The sequence below is a fragment of the Phaethon aethereus genome (assembly GCF_964289735.1).
Source record: "Phaethon aethereus genome assembly, chromosome: 19".
Lineage (NCBI taxonomy): Eukaryota > Metazoa > Chordata > Aves > Phaethontiformes > Phaethontidae > Phaethon > Phaethon aethereus.
Window position 1 is genome coordinate 4,363,603 of NC_138595.1, and position 18,296 is coordinate 4,381,898.

The 18,296-nt window shown below is 36.9% G+C and overlaps 1 protein-coding gene across 1 annotated transcript in view; it reads right to left on the reverse strand.

Moving 5' to 3' along the window:
* The window catches only part of ULK2 (unc-51 like autophagy activating kinase 2), a gene marked incomplete at its 3' end in the record, with an annotated part of 38,659 nt that overhangs the window by 8,776 nt on the left and 11,587 nt on the right, over positions 1-18,296 (reverse strand). Inside the window, exons 4-17 of the mRNA XM_082008776.1 lie at positions 17,732-17,764; positions 17,312-17,348; positions 15,631-15,804; positions 14,421-14,494; positions 13,287-13,388; positions 12,897-12,955; positions 12,488-12,570; positions 8,955-9,005; positions 8,500-8,588; positions 7,557-7,728; positions 6,572-6,632; positions 3,022-3,159; positions 1,819-1,964; positions 1,503-1,583 (exon numbers count right to left, since the gene is read on the reverse strand). Of these exons, the coding sequence (XP_081864902.1) occupies positions 1,503-1,583; positions 1,819-1,964; positions 3,022-3,159; positions 6,572-6,632; positions 7,557-7,728; positions 8,500-8,588; positions 8,955-9,005; positions 12,488-12,570; positions 12,897-12,955; positions 13,287-13,388; positions 14,421-14,494; positions 15,631-15,804; positions 17,312-17,348; positions 17,732-17,764 (1,300 nt within the window). The remainder of the gene's footprint in view (positions 1-1,502; positions 1,584-1,818; positions 1,965-3,021; positions 3,160-6,571; positions 6,633-7,556; positions 7,729-8,499; positions 8,589-8,954; positions 9,006-12,487; positions 12,571-12,896; positions 12,956-13,286; positions 13,389-14,420; positions 14,495-15,630; positions 15,805-17,311; positions 17,349-17,731; positions 17,765-18,296) is intronic.

Below are 18,296 nucleotides of genomic sequence, written 5' to 3' on the forward strand. Positions count from 1 at the left end.
TCATTGCATTGAAAGTCCTCACCTGTCATTTCAGAAACCAGTGTTAAATCTCACTGGTTACTGTTCTAGTGTCACTGCCACCACAGGGAAGGTTTCCGAATTAGAAGTTTGTCCTCTGCTGCCACTGGCAGCAAGAGCAGCTCAATTAGTTCAGAAGCTACATTACGACAGACATTTTCAAGTCCTTAGAAAATCTCAGTACAGATGACCTCACTTCACCCAGAAGCAAAAGACAGCTTCCCATACCCATTTAAATGCTGAGAAACAGACTTGCTGCAATTTGTGGTATTTTACAAATGGAAATACCACTGTATTTGTTTGAAATTAAGAAATAAAGTCAAGTAGGAAAAGAATGCAGGAAACAGATGAAGAAACGAAACATTAAAAAAATCTTACAGCCATAAAAACAGTGCTGTGGTATGTTACAAGTCAGTTTGACACTGGCAAAAGACACTGCACCAACAGCCCTACAAAATTCTATCCAAAGAAAAAATGCAACAAGTAAAGCATACACGCTGCTTTGTATTCTCTTCACACACACTTTTTTTTTTTAAGAGAAGAGACTATTTCAAATCTGAGGATGCACTCATGCCTTGTCTTTCATTGAGACTGCCAATGGCATAGCAATTATGAAGGAAATTTTTGAGACATGTCATAGAACTTATTTCATATGAATGAAACCATTCCCAGATTTGAAATATGGCTACTCCAAGAAATGATGACCCTATCATCTCCGCATTATTTTGGAAAGTGTTTAAATAGGGGAAAAACCCACAATGCAGTTTCAACAGCACCTCTTAGAAAGTCAAAATAAAGAATATAACTAACTAATTTTAGATAAAGAAGAAATTGCACCCAAAACTTACATAGAGCAAAAGAACGTGTTGCTGAATTGCATATTCTTATGCCAAATCCTTCTGGCATTACAGTGTGATTCCATCTTTAACACTCAAAACACCTTCAAGTCCTATTTCTCCCTAATCTTTTTTTTTTTTTCCCTGCTCGCATGCCATAATAATTTATGACTTGCAAAGCTTACTGGATGCTTAGCAACACTAACATCAGATCCCAGTCAATTTCCTAAGGGAATGACGGGAACGTGCTGCACACTGTACACTGGCAGTTCTTCCTCCCTTTTCTGAGGACTGGCATGACAGAGCTGGTTTATCAAAACCAGATTCTGAGAAGCATGTTACTACCATTCATTATAATCCATCCACTTCCATTCCTGTTTAAAGACAGGCATTATCAGAGTGGGTTTTCATCATGAGAAAAAGAAACTTCAGTCACACTCTTACTGTATAGGGGATTAGTTATGGGGAAAGGTGTCTTGATACAACCACAACTGGGCTAAGTTTCTACAGAAACTCAGTGCACCGCTTACTCAGTGTCTCCTATTAACCCATACTAATGTAGCGTTGGCTCTCCTCACCCTTCACAAAACGCTGTAGAAGCTCTATCAAAATAGCACTGGTTGCATTGCATTGTCCAAAGTCACTCACCTGAGAAGTTTCTACTCCTTGATTCATGTCCTTGAAGTTGTCCGCAACAACAGTGTCCAAGCTGCTCAGGTATGGTTCCAACTATGCAAACAAAATCAAACTGTGAATTTATACTTTATACTTCACTACAAATGAAGGTAAAGCAAAATAAAAAACTTAGCTAGTTTACTTCTGTGAGTCCTTTAACAGAAATTATTTCTGCAAATGTGACCTAGTTGGGCAGATTTTGGTTTAAGATAATTTCAAGCAAGAATTAATGTTCTGAATTACTGTTCTAGATAAACCTTTACTAATTGCTAAGAATTTATGGGCTTACCTAGTGGTGAAGGAGAATACGGTCTAGAAGATCCTGTGGATAACCTGCGCCCAATACCCTGTGCAGTGTCAGCTGGTACTGGAGAACAGGAGCCCATCTTCATGAAGCCCATTGGGCTAGTATTTGAGCGTCGCACAACTCCAGCTCTAACAAGGTGAAAAGAATGGTTACACACACTATAGTACCTGTGGTTCCTTGAGATAAGCTTCAGAATCCGGTAAGGAGTATAACAATCAGTTAAAGAAAATACTGATATTTAAAAAGAAAGCTAGGACATTGAAGCTTATTAAGTGAATAACTTAAACTAAGCTTCCCACACTGAAAACAAGCAAGATTTAATTCCATTTGTTCACATTGAGTTTTTAACTTTCAGTGCCAGACTTTTAGTCTGTTAACTGGAGAAAATTAAAACAGATATCCCTTAGTACATGGATTCCTTATCTTCAAGCAAATTGATCATGAAATTTTGAATTTTACAATCAAGTGAAATGTACTGCTGCAAATGCCAGTTTTTATGTCAACAAAGATTATGACAAAGTTTTCATATTGAGTCTGGTATACAGGTCAGATAACTGAAAACAGATCATTTAAGGGAAAGGCACTTCCCCAGGGCAACTATTATAAAATCAGAGACCCTGGGGGGGAAAAAAAAGCAAGGAACCATGGGTTTTGTTTTTGTAAAGATCTCCAGAGTTCCGAGTACTCTGTTTTTGAGTCTTTGACTTTCACCATCCTGAGCCTGCAGACCACAAGGCACAGAATAAGTCTGGCACACTAGAGCTTTGTAATAAGACAAGCTGGTTAACTAGTATGCCAAAAACTGTTTCCCTGATATTCTACAGAACATTCATCTCATCACTACATGTGTCAAAACAAAACATAACTTATTACTGACTTTCTAGTTTATGATGTAATGCCATATAATACACAAAGAAGAATAAAAAAGCAAGACTTCATCTTTTTACCTTCTTGGGTTGCATTTGAGTCAAAGAACAAGCTCATTTTGTTCTCATGAAAAATTTCAAGTGCCCATCCAACAATCTTGAGATTGTGAAGGACTATTATTTGTTATTATTAAAAATGTCTTTTCAGTATGTTTTTGTGCAGAAAAAAAATGACATCAGCAAGAAAGCATGGACATCTGTCAGGGTACAAACACAAACTAGAACAAAGAAAAAGGAGTTAAAAAATAACCAAAGTCACCTTGGTGATCCGTGGGGGTTTGACATGGGGCTGGCAGTAGAGGAGAGGTTCTGCTCTATGCGCTGGTAATTCCGTAGCTGAGTGGGAACCGGGATAGGTGCCGTTTCGCTGCGGGGGGATACCGAAGGCTGACAATGCCTGAAGTTGGAAGGCATGGAGACAAGAGATGAATATAGGTAGACAGGTCTCTCCCTGAATTGTACCATTGTTGAAATTTCAAGAAAATCTAGGAAACAGGGAAATAAGCTGCTCCTGCACTCCCTGCATGCAATATGATCTTGGCTTGTCCTGAGCTAGCTCTAACACTTCACAAAGGAAGATAAGGAACTGTTCGTTACTAACTACCTTTCTTATACTGGCTAGTATCAGATCGAGCTGAGAGTGCAATACTAGCTGAAGCACTTCGTCACGCATCACAGCGATCTACAGATCCCTCTGACTTCCTGCCAATCAGCCCGCTCTGTTTACCACGCTTCAAAATAGCGTTCTAGGAAAACCCACTGCGCTAAGAACAGGAAGTTCAGCAGCAGGGCTGGAATGTGCACAAAAGCCACTAAAGCACAGTCAGAGATATCCCAAGAGACACCGTGAACTTGCAAAAGGAAAACATGTTATGTAACCAACCCCTGACAAAATGACCAAAACCACACACCTGAACATTAATCCACAGACTCAAACTGCAGATTAGCATTACCTAAGTTCAACTGAAGTGTCAGTGACCTGGCTTACCTCAGTGTACTATCTGATAAGGGAATCAAACCACTGCAACGTAATCAGTTTTAAAGGAAGACAGAATTCAACGGAAAGAACTTCAAACTAATGGGCTTTTTGGAAAATAATCAGTTTAGTGTCTGATCCTTTATTGACCAATTCTTCAGAGAAAGATTAGAAATCCTTAGAGGAAGTGTGAAAAAAGTTCTACCACGAGCTCTAGAAAACAAACAGTTACAGCACTCACTGCATGGCTACAGCTGAACAGAAATCTGTGTTTCTGACTATATTTGTCCTACTCTCTTTGCTACCTCTGGGAATGAAATACTACTTCCTAATATGCATAGAACTTCCTTAGCAGAAGAAAAGAAGTTTGCCCTTTTATTACCACCCAGTTCTAGATACAAGTAATTTGGAAGTCAGTTGTGAGCACACAGTCGGCAGAAGGCCTGAAAGCTTCCAAGGAAAGAGAAGGTCTCACAAGCAGAAACCACACAAAGGCAGTGGGCAGCCTGCTAAGACTACCACAACACGCTGAGGTAGCACAGGCAGGCTCCCTAGGCCAGACCTCCTGTCACAGGGAAGCAGATGTTATTTAAACTGTGGCAGTGACACTGAGGAGGCCATGAAGGCACTTCAACTTAAAGTACTCAGCATGGACAATGCCTTCCTCTGCTCTCACAACAGCCTTGCAGGTAGACACAAGCAAGCTCTGTGAGCTATCTGGAGGCAGCAATGCTGTGGAGAGGCATGGTGGAGAGGCATGGTGCAGTACTCAGCCTAGGGCTCCCCAGCTCAGACCTAAGCTAAGCTCTGGTTAGGAATCCTGGAGTCTGATGTGGTTTGTTACTGGTTGGAGAAAATGCAATACAGATGTGTGCAGAGCTGCATGCAAATCTTTCTGTGAGATCCAGAGAGTAAAATTAGCAATTAACCACAGGAGAGTGAACCACCTCTACCTATTCTGCCTGTTCTGCCCAGAGGCTGAGAAGTGTTATAGCTTCTTCTACTCGACATAAAGCAGCAGAACTATGGGTACAATTCATTCAGTTTGATCAGCTAATCAGAAAAATTCCCTGTTTCATAGGGCATAACCTTTTGTAAAAAATTTTTTAAAATCACATACTATGAAAGAACATTTCTCAGGATATTAAAAAAGCAAAACCCAAAAGCAGCACCTTGCAGAATATCAGACACACACTCTGCTTCATTCAGACCATGTCCCAAGCAGCCAGTTAGTTACCAAATTTAATCAGCCAATAATTAAACTATTAGAGTATAAATATTGAGAGTGTGAACAGTAGGCACCTGTTTCTAATCACACAACCATTTAGCTCTTAACTTAGTAATGTACAGATAACTGGCATATTTTATAAAACACGTAACTAAAAACTGTGACACCCAACACAATTTAAAATAGGAAATTACAATGTATTTGTAATATATTGTACATGGCCAATCCAGAGCAAATGGATCTTTACAGACAAACCATCTCCATTATCTGCCCTTAAACATAAAAGGTAAGACTAAAGCTGTATTGATAGCCAATGTCAGCAGATTTCACAAACTGCACAAAGATCAGCACAAAGTAGCAAACTTTTCTTGTGACAAGCATTTTTAAATAATGCTGACTCGCAGCCCTGTAGTATTAGCATAGGCCAAAAATACACCCAACATAATAGCTTTATTCCCCATTTAGCCACTCATCCTCTTTCTGTTTGTACTGAAAACATTATGAAATTCATTACTTGGTCAAATGACAAATCTAATCCTTCTGTTACGATATTACATGAATAGTTAAACAGCATGATTAAGCTTTACCTTTTCCAATATGATACAGGAAAGACTTCAGGCACCACTGATGAATATTAGTTCTGTTTCACACTAGCAGAAACTTAGTCTACAACCATGTGGAAGAAAGAGGGCTTACTAACAGTTCTGCTGATGGAAAAGCTGCAATACGTGTTTAGTTATTTCATGTGACCTCTCTGCTATCTTATGAGACACAAACATGAAATTCACAGTAATCTCTTGCACCGAAGCCACACCCAGTTACCAGGCACAAGACAATCCATCCACGAGACACAAATCCATAGCAATCTGGACTTTCTAAGTTCCTCTTCTCTCACAACTACTTCTTAAAATGTATATTGCATTCAACATCTTGACGCACTAAATGAAGACTGCGCTGTGCTTCGTAACATCAAAAAGGACAAGTCAGTTGTATCTATGAGGTTTCTGCTTTCAACCAGTTCAAAATTTAAGCAGACAAAAGAATGCTCTTTCCTTAAGGAAATCTTTTGGGGATGCACAAGACCCAGAAGTTAGCTACACAACTGTCAGCTATTAGAATGCATTAAGTGTAGAGAGGCTGGAAAAAACAGCTATAGCTTCTATTTCAATTCAGTTTCCAGTAGCCATCCACAACTAAAAAAAACCCATATAGTAGCAGAAAACGTTTTAAAAAGAGAGGAAATACTAAGCCTACATAACACGCACCTGTTAGCTGTACCAGAAGCAGTACATCGAGAAGAGGCTGAGGATGGTTTCTGTACAGTTCCTGAGCTTCCAGAAATAGTTAAAGGCGACTGCCTGTGAAAACAAAAACCAGTGTCAAAAGACAGTTCTTCACATAAGAAAAACTATCTACTTTGCAGCAGAACCTTCTGAATTCAAGCTGTTTACATATTCATATTAAATTGAATTTGGCATATTAATCTTTAAGTCCACACACAGCTATGTAAACCCATCGCTGCCAAAAACACAGCAACCCCTTCTACAGCCGCAGTATCAATTTTAGAACATGAGACTTCTTTTGGATAAAGCTCAGCACACCTACCCTCCACACACCAAGAACTCGCTTGAAGCCCGCCTGCCAGCTGCTCCCAATGGCATATCATCTAGAATAAGCAGAAGAACACATTGAAAACCTACATCATGAAGCAGAATCTCAAACCAAAAAAACACTCCAATATTACTGTTGTAGAAATAACCACTTCTGACGAAATTCTGTGAACATATAAAAGTTTTCCACAAACTGTTTTGTGCAGGAAAATACCTCAGATGTGACCAACAACAAAAATGTAACTGGGCAAGGCAGTTCTTTAACAAGTTTTTTTGTTGTTTGCTTTTGTTGGGGTTTTTTTGCTATACTAATTATAATAGTTTTGAAATAAAATCCATTGTTTTAGAGTACAAGATATCAGCATTGGTAAATTTATAATAATGAATAACAGAAACCCTTCAGCAATCAAAGCACCGATTTAATCAAATATTTGACGTGAGTTGGTGGCATTGTATAGAAATTAGCTGACTAACTTCCTAGTGGCAATTCAGGTTTGGAAGATGTTATAAAATGGCAATGTGCTACATCCAAGTCTTTCTACTGTATATGCCTAGTCTAATCCCATACCTTTTATGTTAAACATTTATGTTTTTACCCACACTTGTTTATTATCTAAAGCTCTACAGCATGGTCTATAAACATTCAGTTAGTCTGGAGGTAACAATGTGCCAGCCTCCACTAAGAGAACCCTTGGGCTCCTTATCAGCAGTTGTTTACAACTGACTTTTCTTCTACTGCCAAACCCCAATATTTTCCATGACTTTAAATCACCTTGGTATCTTTGGCATATCTGGCTACGCAATTGAGTGAAAAAGTCACAGATGGATATGCAGGTATGCTAAACAGTCTCCCTTCAAAGATCAAACTAAAGAAATGAGTTCTGAAGTGAATTGAGACAGAGAACCAAACAATAACAGGACATAAAGGTATGTTACAAGTAGAAATGGTTTTCAAATGTAAAAATAAGGAAGGTTCTTACATGAGTGGTCCGAAGAGATATTGTGTGGGACAAGAACAAAGTCGTCTGTGTCACAAGAGGAGTTCTTGCTACTGGTACTGGCAGAGTCTTTAGAGACTTGAAGATAGTTAGGAGGACCCAGTGGAGGGGAAGACAAATTTTCTTCTTGAATATGCTGCATGTCTGGCAGAGACTGGAGCAGGGGGTGGAAAAAAGGAAGTAAAAAATCCACTGTAAAACCAATGATTCAGAATGTAGATTTGCTCTTTTAACTATGAAGCTTCTAAAGTAAGAATCATCACTAGCTTTTTTGACAAAAAAAAAGAAAAAAAAAGAGATAAATCTTGGGCCATTTTTTGCTTCTTAAGTATTTAGAAATATAAAATGTATTTGAATTTGGAAATTTCAAAGACTAGATAACCCTGTAGTATCAATTTAGACAGTCCTATATTAAATAGGCTGGGAATTTAAACAATTGCAATTTATTCAATCATTCCTGGTGATACAGATGCTTCCAAATACTACATGAAATTCAAGTCACCAGTTCATATCAGTATAAGGGGCCTTAGCCAAAAACGCCAATTCAAAAGTTATCTGTAACATTCATTATGTTGCAAACCATATTAGGGTATCTAAAGACTTGCTACTCTAGCATTTGATGTGTATATGTATTTTTTCTTTAACAAAATGTGTGTGTGTATATATATATATATATATATTTTCTTTAACAAAGACCCCCAACAAAAAAAAAAAACACCCACCAAGTACAACACAAGGAAGAAGAGAGAACCTGAATGTTAATGCCGTTCTAGCAAAGACAAGGATATTCCTTACTCTGTGCTCTTAAACACAACAGTTTACACTGTTCAAAAATTGAAAGATCTAAAATTCAGTAACTCTAAACGTTGGCTAAACATTACAGAAACTGTTTTCTAGAGATTGTGCTGCGAAACAGAGAACTTACTGGAGGAGAAGCAAAACGGCATGAAGGAGAGCTACCACAGGAACTGCCAGAGACTGAGCCTGCATACGTGGGCACTGGTACAGGACAAGCTAGAAGAGGAAAACCCAGGGTAAAAAAAAAAGGACTAAGATTTTGAAAGGCTGAATTTCAAACTAATTTCCTCACTGCTTTTCATTCATAAACCATTACACAACTTATAAGCACAGCACATCCTTAGACACACAAGGGTATTTAAGTTCAGTTGAAATGTCAAAGGAACTAGTAAATAAGTATCACATTTCAGTCCAGCATAATACAAAAAAGGATTCAACACTTAGCCTCACAATAGAGCACAACAAGTCAGACTCAGGAAAATGCCTCATGGACACTTAGTGTGATATTTGGCAGATCTTTCTCCATTTCAGCCCCCAACATTCATCATTTATATAAATAAGTGGAAAACCAAAACTACTTACACTTTTTGACTGTTGAAATCTGATCCAGGAAAGGGTGGTTGAAAAATGCTTCTATAGAACAAGAAACAACAATCATAGTGAGTAAGTGTACAAATGACATAGAATTTACAGACTACATTGCAGATGGTGATAAATGGTTGCCTTCCCAGAATCAATATCTCAGAGTCAGAGAGTGAAAAGCTTATAAAAGATTAAAGCCTTCTATGTTATATGTTATTATAGCATTTGGAAAGGAAACAAAAATCAATTAAATAACTTCAAACAACAGCCAGCAAGGCAAATCAGACTAAATTACTGGAGGATATTTTATGACTGTACCTAAGGACCATGTACACAAGAAGCCTTTCTATACTCCTCATGAAATTATGTTCTTTATATTCAATATGGTACTAATTCAGTTTTAATTTGCTCTTCAAAATGATGAGCATCTCTTATATCAAACACTGGAAGTATTTTCACTTCTGTCTTTCCCAAGGACTCACGCTTATTTTTGAACCCATTAATGCCACTCTTTAGGCGGCCAAAAATTACACCACAGAGCAGCAGCCATTCTCCTTCCCATCTCCCAAAAGCAGAACACAACCTGTGCAGCCGCTTCACAGTTTAAAGCGGAATTAAACACCATTTCTTTAACAATTTCCTCCAATTACTTGTTATTGTCACAATACAAATACGGTTATGATTTTGCTTTTGTTGTAAATGGATATGCTGAGATGCCTTTAATTAACTTAGCATAACCAGTTGGCTAGCAGTTTACATGGAAACTTTTATTCTACAAGAAACAACCTTCAGCCAGTTAAGGGAAGTTGAGGGTTGGTGGAAGCTAGCTGCTGAGCTTTGGGAGCTTTAATGTTCTAACAGTTCAGGAAAAACAATGCTGTTCATCAGACCTAAGCAAATAACAAGGAAAAAAAAAAGAAAGAATCTAAGGCCTGCAGTATCTCCTCTTCCTTCAACACTTTCACAACCTGATAAGGAAGGGAAGGCTAGCTGTAACGTAAGAACAATGTAATGATTAACTTTAACATGAGGATCAGGTGTTCTTGAGCTTTTGTACAACACCTGCTGTTCTACTTTATATTGCTGGAAGATCAACATGATTTCCAATGTTATTTTTACCTTAACAACAGGCAACCAGGCTCAGTTATACACTCTCCCTTTCACTCCCTTTGCTAAGTGCATTCCAGAGCAGCCCCTGGGAGGCCCTTTAAGTGGCTCAGCCAAGGAAAACATGACTTCCATCACTACTAATTCTGCTTTCTATTTTCCTTTCTAAGCACAAATGCACTCTCCCACTACCACAAATGATACAGTGAGTTTCCCGTGTTTAAAGAAACCGTAGGGATCAGCACACCCAGAGTGCAAAGTGGAATCAATTACTCAAAGTCCGTATTTGTGACGTATTAATTCATCTACACACAGAGACTTATAAATTGACCTTTGAATACTGTCAACTCGGACACCTTACCTAATTATCATGAGTTTTTTCTGTATCTGACTTCTACTTAAGCTTTTACATACAGCAGTTAAATCAAGTTATTTCAGTTACATCTACACACAAAAATCCATGCCTGGTTCTCAGAAGAGCAGCACTTTAATTATGCCAGTACTGATGGATGTTTCAAATTCCAAATTATTACAAAAAAAAGTTTGATATTTCTTGGAGCAAAATATATCAGGAATTGAAATGGAGAAAAAAAAAAATATATAGCTAGGAGAGTCTTGAGCTTCAAGTAAAGAACTAAAACTCTGTTTGAATCCTCCTTTCTCCACACCCTAACAAATATAGTCTTCTTATCACAAATACACAAGGACCACATGTGATGAATGAATCAATTTCTGTATTTCAGTACTGCATCAAAACCAAGCTCGCATGCCTAACTGAAGAGCAATGGTGAAGTTTCATAAGCAGAAACAAAAACTAAGCGTGTCTCACTTTTGGTTGTAACTCACCCTAGAACCTCAGCATCACAAGAGCTAATAGCTTGTGGTAAGAAAAGAACTAGGTCTTATCTACAAGGAACCCAAAGAGACTTTAAGGTTTAGGCTCTTGCTTGCCATTCCACAGGTTAAACTTGATGGCTCACCTGCCTGATTCCTAAAACAAATCTCAGTATAAAGTACATAGCTAAATACAATTATCTTTTTCATTATTATTATAACAATAGCAAAGTTAGCTTTAATTGGCTAAAAGTTTAAGATTAACATTTCCTGGCAGCTATGATACAACTGCAATAACAAATAGTGCTATAAAATTTAAACCAGCATGAATAACATGACATACAAGATGCAGCTAAGAAGAAATAATCAAGATTTAACTTTTCAGTGGTCGCCTTTTAAAAATGCTGCCTGAGTTTGCATTAAAAAAAAAATTACTTTTGCAGCAATATGTAACCAAAAACTCAGCAATAAAAAGGCTTTTTGAGACTGAAGTAACAGACAACCCAGCCAGTACAAAGCGCACACAAATCTAAACTCTACTCCTGACTAATTTTGAAGAGGCAACAGTTGTAGCCATTCTGAATGATTCAATAGCACTGATCTGAGGCCTTGAAATCTTAAGAAGATAGAACAATGTTCTGTAACCAAAGATCTCCAGCTAAAGAGAAAAAGCCAAACACAGCAGTAAATTGGAACCAAACAAGTTCACTTCTGTTAAGGGGGGTATCCGTCTAGTTTGTACTATGCTTAACTTCCCAACTAATTCAACATACAGTCCTAAACACTGCAGTAATCTAACAGTACACAAACTTCAGTCACTGCACAGTTTAAAAATTTTAAAATTTTAGGACTTAGCGAAATGCAATGATACAGCTGTTGTTTCTTCTACTTTTTGGCTTAAAAACCAACCCAAGTGAAACTATTTCACTAAAGAAAGAAGTCTCTACAGCTAGCAATAGGTAAGTGCAATACTGGGAATTAATTTTTACAAATATAAACAATTTTGATGTAACATCACATGCCTCATTGCCCTCAGATATACCTATATATAGCTTGCAAGGTCAAATACAATGTACACAATTTGTACCCCCATTAATATAGTTATGATATTTGCAGTTTGCAAGAGAAAGTAACAGCGAGGAAACATTTAAAGCAACTTTAAAAGCCAAGTGGGTTCTTCCAGTACTCGTTACATTTCTACAACCAACACCACATGGAGATCAGAAATGCCTGCACCCAGTCTGAAGCCGAAACAGCAGTTAAAGTAACAGAAACATGACTGTGTTATGAAATTCAAGGTATATCAATTAACAACGTGGGGGAAGAAAGGCCACAATTGAATGAATTACACTGACTTATATTTCACTACTCAACTACAAAGTCATAATTTATGCACATCACTTAATACTGACTGACTGAAGTTACCTAATGATTTATTTTGGCTACTCTGTCTCCTTTATGAAAGCCGAGAAGAAAAATATACTTCACTTTTCATGTAATTGGCTGTAGACAAAAAGGTCAAGTCAGTTATTCTGGCCACATGAATACAGCTAACACGGAAAGTCAAGAGAGCAAAAGGAAAAGCTACATACCAAAGTCCATTCTATCTTTTTGGTTTCTCTGAAGCAAACCCAGCAGCAGGTCAGCCAGATAAGCTGATGTTTCCCTAGGAATACTGCACACAAGAGGAAGTAAAACACACATTAAATTTCATGCATGCATGAAATAATGCATAATGCATTAAATTTCAGGAAGTCAGCATTCTGCCACGTCCCTAAGTCCTCACTATACATGCTCTATAGCCTTAGTACAGGACACTTTCAACTCAGCAAGGTACAATGAAGGCAAGATGTAACATAAGTCACTGGTATCCACTGGTATCATACTACATCCTTGCAAAGATAGCAACATCACACAGTTTTACGAATCCTAGGCATTCCCAAAGATGAAAAAGTGTTCAATCAACAAATATAAGCAACAGGAAAGGCCATGGTGACATACCTAGGAATCAAATTCCTGTTCTTTTCATAAAACATTCTCAAATCTTGAGGACTATTGGCCTGTCAAATAAAATTATACATTAATTAAAACTCAGTTTCATGGAGAAAATAGCTTTTGTACCTATGAACACATACACAAAAAGGAGGCTTTTGCATATGGGCATTAAAGGAGAAAACCCCAAGCACAGCAGTGACTTCAGTACTAAGTATCCTTATATATTTCCTTTGGATTTAACACACTGATCTCATAGACTAAGTATCCTCAGGGGACCTGGCCTTTGAAGCATCAACATTACACTCAGGTATCAGTACTTCCGTTTTCATGACTGGAAGGAAAAGCCCTAGGAATTTCCATGAGACTAAAAAGAGGGAAAAGGAAATAAAGTGTTACCTGAAAAGGTGGTTTTCCAACAAGACACTGATAAATCACAGTTCCTATGCTCCACAGGTCTGCTTTAGCATCATAGTGTTGAGACATAATCACTTCAGGGGCCTGGAAAGAACAGCAAAATCTCAGAAGGGAAAATAAAAAAGCAAAGCCACAGCAACACAAATTCTACAGTTCTTCTATCAGAGCAGTATTAACAGAGACCACTTCATTCTAAGACAAAAATAACATTTTAATCTGCATCACATGACTTAAAAGGTAACCGTTCTATCTAAAATGAAACAGTTCTAGATAAACTGAAAACAGTTCTATCTAAAATTCTACGTAGAATGAAAGCTACATTTCAAAAGCACAGAAAACTAGAAACGTTGATGTTCTAAAGAAAGCATCTAGTGATCAGCATGTATGGGAATAAAAGGTAAGCATTATTTAATTGGTTTATGCAGTCCTCTTTGTGGATAAATAGCAAAGAATTTCATAAGGAACATCACTATTACCATTTTACATATAGAAAAACAAGACAAGGGAAAGGAAAATGATCTTCCCATGACCATACAGTACTATAGTGGTAGTACCAACGTCAGACAGTGCAGTCTTCAATTGACTACTGCACTACTTAGTAAAAATTAATGGCAATTAACTCCAAATAGCTTTTAAAAAAACCCAAACAAACCAAACCCTACATGTGAGAGAACACATTAAATAACTAGAATGAAAACACTAAATAGTTTTTTTAACTACTAGTGTAAAGCTCTTCTAGCCTGTATTTAATCTCTTCTTATTTTCTTAAGAAACTGGAAAGGAGATAATGCCCTCTTTCAGGGGAAAAAAAAAAACCAAACTATGTAATGAATGAAACTACTTTGCCAAAAAATTAATGCTAAGATACATTGCCTTTAAATTATCTAAGATTTTTTCCTCCCCATAGCACTAAGAAATGTTCAATGTCTCTCTGATTTTAAAAATCATGCTCTCCAAATCACAAGAAAAAAAGGAGCTAGTAAAACTACGGGAAGGTGAACTGCATGCTCCCCCTGATACATTAGGCATCTGCTAATCTGCAAGCAGTAAATTATTCTGTTCTGGTAGGAGAACATTTGAGATAAGCAACATAAACTGAAATACACTGTTGCTTACCATATACATAGGGGAACCACACAGAGTTGCAGCCATCATGTTGCTATGCAGGTAACGAGCAAAACCAAAGTCAGCTATGTAAAGAAACACATTTGTCAATGAAAAGGACATTTAACATTTTTCAAATTTTTAAAGTCTAGAAATGATCCGTCTCTTATTGAAATCTGCTACAATTACCAGTTAGGTATATTACACCAGTTAGGTGTAATATATAGCCAACTATATGCAATAGTAAAATCTATGTTACACTGAAAGAATAATGCATTATCTTCCAAATAGCAAGCCAAGAAACAGCAGTGGCATCATTTGCATAAACTGCTGCTCAGCCATCTCCCCAGCTGCAGAACATGCTGTCTGGCGTCAGCAGGAAAGGATTAAAGTCAGTGGCTAAATATAAATGGTTCATTAAGAGTGATGAATATACAATCTGCTTCAGTGAAATCACATCAGGTAGAAGTTTAAGAAGTCAAGTTTCAGATGCCTGAATTTTCCACATAGGCAAAAGCATCTGAAACTATCAAGTAAGGACAGCAAAAGAAGAAGTTCTGTCTCTTCTGTGCTGTTTAGAAGATGGAGTGAGTTGGAACAGATCTCACATTTTGGCTGAGCAAAAGCATAGAAAAGAAACTTGTTAAAAAAAGAAGTATTTTTAAATGGACACTTAACAGACAGAGATGTATACTCCTGAAGTGTCCTCTGCAGAAGAGTTTGATAGTATCCTGAACAGTTGACATCTCTCCCCAGTTACAATGCCAAACCTCCTTCTGCCAAAAATAGGTCATAATCTACATCTCTAAACTTCTCAAATAACCCTTAGGAGGGTCTACCACAAAAAAAAAACCCAGCTGGAACTGTGACTGGAGTCTCACATACACACAGTTTTGAAATGGGCTAAAGGCTACTTGAAGTTTCAAAGGTTACAGGTTTATGTCTAATTAAAATAGTTTAATACTAGAAACATCAGCTAAATAGGTTTCTTTTTCCTGCAGATTTAATCAAAAAGGTCTTTATGACTCAAGCATTTTTATGCTGAGAATCTGCATTACAGCATAAAGCTCATGTTCTGGACTTACTATCTGATTCAAATCAATTTAATACTCATATACCATACCCAGCACGTCCTCTGCACATTAATTACAAAGACACTTCTGAGTAGGGAAACAATCCAACAGTGATGATTTACCTTTAGATCAGAGAAAAGCATATTTACCTATTTTGATACGTATGCCACTGACACTTGACTTCCTACGACTGGCGTAAGACAACAAAATATTCTGTGGTTTAAGATCCCTATGAATAATTCCTTTACTGTGCAGAATACGCATAGCTGCTGCAATCTGCTGGAGGAACACTCGTATGGTATCTTCACTAAGAGTTCCTTTAGCTGAAAATAACATACACATTAGCAGATGAGAAAATAAATATCATTATCTTTGGGCAAAAAGTAATAAACTTCAGTGATCAAACCAATGAGGACAATCAAATCATAGTGAATTCCACTCAGAACAATCCAATCTCCAGTATTTTTCTACAGATGTATATACTCTCAATAACATATCCATCTCCATAGTTTTACACTAGCTACAGTACTCTGAATTATTTGTTTTTACAGTAGTTTATTCAACTCGGTAGCATAGTAATTGTAAAGCTTCTCAATCATCATTACATCCTAAACTTGCTAAAAAGGCAAAGGAGCCGAGAAAATAGAACAACTCCATAGTTTAGAACATTAAATGTATTCTACAATCATGTTACAACCTGAAGCTGTAACACCTATTCTTTAAATAAATTATCATGGGGATGCAGATAGCCACTCTGCTCAGAAAATTTCATCCATGATAAAACTTGTTTTGAAGGGAAAAATTAAGACATACTTTCAAAATTCTCTTCAGAAGGTATTATCTCATTCTGCTGCCTGAAAAAGTACTGAAAGAAGGACCTGAATTATATGGTATGAGTCTTTCCAAAGATTTTAATGGGAAGTGAATTAGGCTTTTAATATGCACAGTTACCATAACAATTGCTGTTCACAAAAAAATTCCTTCAACATACTACAGATACAAAGGCAAGTAGACTATTTTTATCAAGAAAAATATAAAGATTAACATCTCTGCTCAAAATTTTGTTTGTACTAAGAACACATTTGTCATGATTCTGTAACTTCTGTCTTCACTTTGAGCAGAGCCACACTGAAGGACAAAATCTCTCCTAAGCCAGAACTGCCTCTTTGTAGAAAACATTGTTATATAAGTAATTCAGTATTTTTAAAGTTCACATTCTTGGAAAAGAAAGCAGGTGGAATCAAAACACTGGGAGTAGTCCCCAAAACATGATTTTAAAAGTAGAAAAAACACCACATTTTTCAGCTACTTACAGTTACCTAAATCATCTCTCAGTTACAAATAAGGGAATGTTACATTCAACTGTTTTGAAAGCAGTGGCAAAAAGTATTTTCTGCCCATGCATTATTTTATTCACCTTCATTGCTAGTTTGTGGGGTTTATTTTTAATTATGAGTGACATTTAAAAACATCAGGAAATATTTTAAAACAAACGCAAAACCTTATGTCTTCCTGCAGCTTCAAAATTTAGTTTTCAGGTTCCCAGGGTGGCATACAAACACACAGCACTCTGCTGCTGACCTTGGCTGGGGACAGAATACAACACTAAATGGATCCTTGATGAATTCAATTACTCTTATAAAGAGGCTACTCTGAAATCACACCAGGGTGAACAAGCACTGTGGAATTACAGACATTCCATAAACAGGAAAATATTTAAGCCACAAACAAAAAATCTCAGAGAAACACCAATGCATTACAGGAATACAGAATATAAACATGTAGTGCAATGCAATAGCTTCTTAGTAGGGAAATACAGTAATTAATTACCTTGTAAGTAATCTGCCAAATCCCCACCATTGCAATACTGTTAAAAAGAAAAGTTTTTAATAAAAACACAAGCGCTGAAATACTTGTTATATAATTTTTACTTTGCAATCTTTTCACTAAAATTAGAAGATCCTTTACAGCTGTTTACCTCAAAATTGTTGACAATTATTTGTAATTAATAATTTGAGGTGTAATGCCTCACCAATACTTAAGAGTATCATAAAATGAAACTGAATAATTTATGGAACAAATACTGCTGATAAATTTAGTGTGCATACAAAATTAATAATCTAGTTTTCAGAATTACTTGATTACTTGTTTTAACAAGTCATGGTTACTTTGCAGCTGTGCAGAGAAGGAATTTTGTCTAAAAATCATCTTTAAAATCAGCCAGAAATAAACATACATGTTAATACATACCTCCATTACCAAAAAGACAGAATTGGGCATTTCCTAAAAGAGAACAAATCCCATTTAAGAATGTGACAAGACAAAGCTTTCAGCACCTGCATTAACCTCCTGTAACATGAGATTTCCAGTCAACTGAGAGACCTTATGTTAAAGTCACGTACACTCCCCATCATTAAATATTCCACATTTTCAAAAGCATTAGTAAATGTTACAAAAAAAAAAATCACCAGGCAATATCCTGAAGACTGAAACTATCATTTGAAAGAGCATCAGTTTCCACTGTACGTCGCTTCCTTAGCTTTCAACCGCCTCGGACTGCTCTAGCAACACAACCTCTATATTAAAAGCTGCTACAGATAAATAATATCGTTGCTATCACAAATCACTGAAATCAGTCACTAAAGGGACAGTCATTAGTTGCAAATATACTGGACAGAATTCAAAACCACGAGCGAGAAAATTTGGCTGTGAAAACCAGTTTTCTAGAGGAGGAATTCCAAAGTTATGTTCCCCACTTCTGGGTAAAGCAAGCTTTGGTTCTGTTATCTGAAAAGCCAAAGGTCAGTCAGAAATC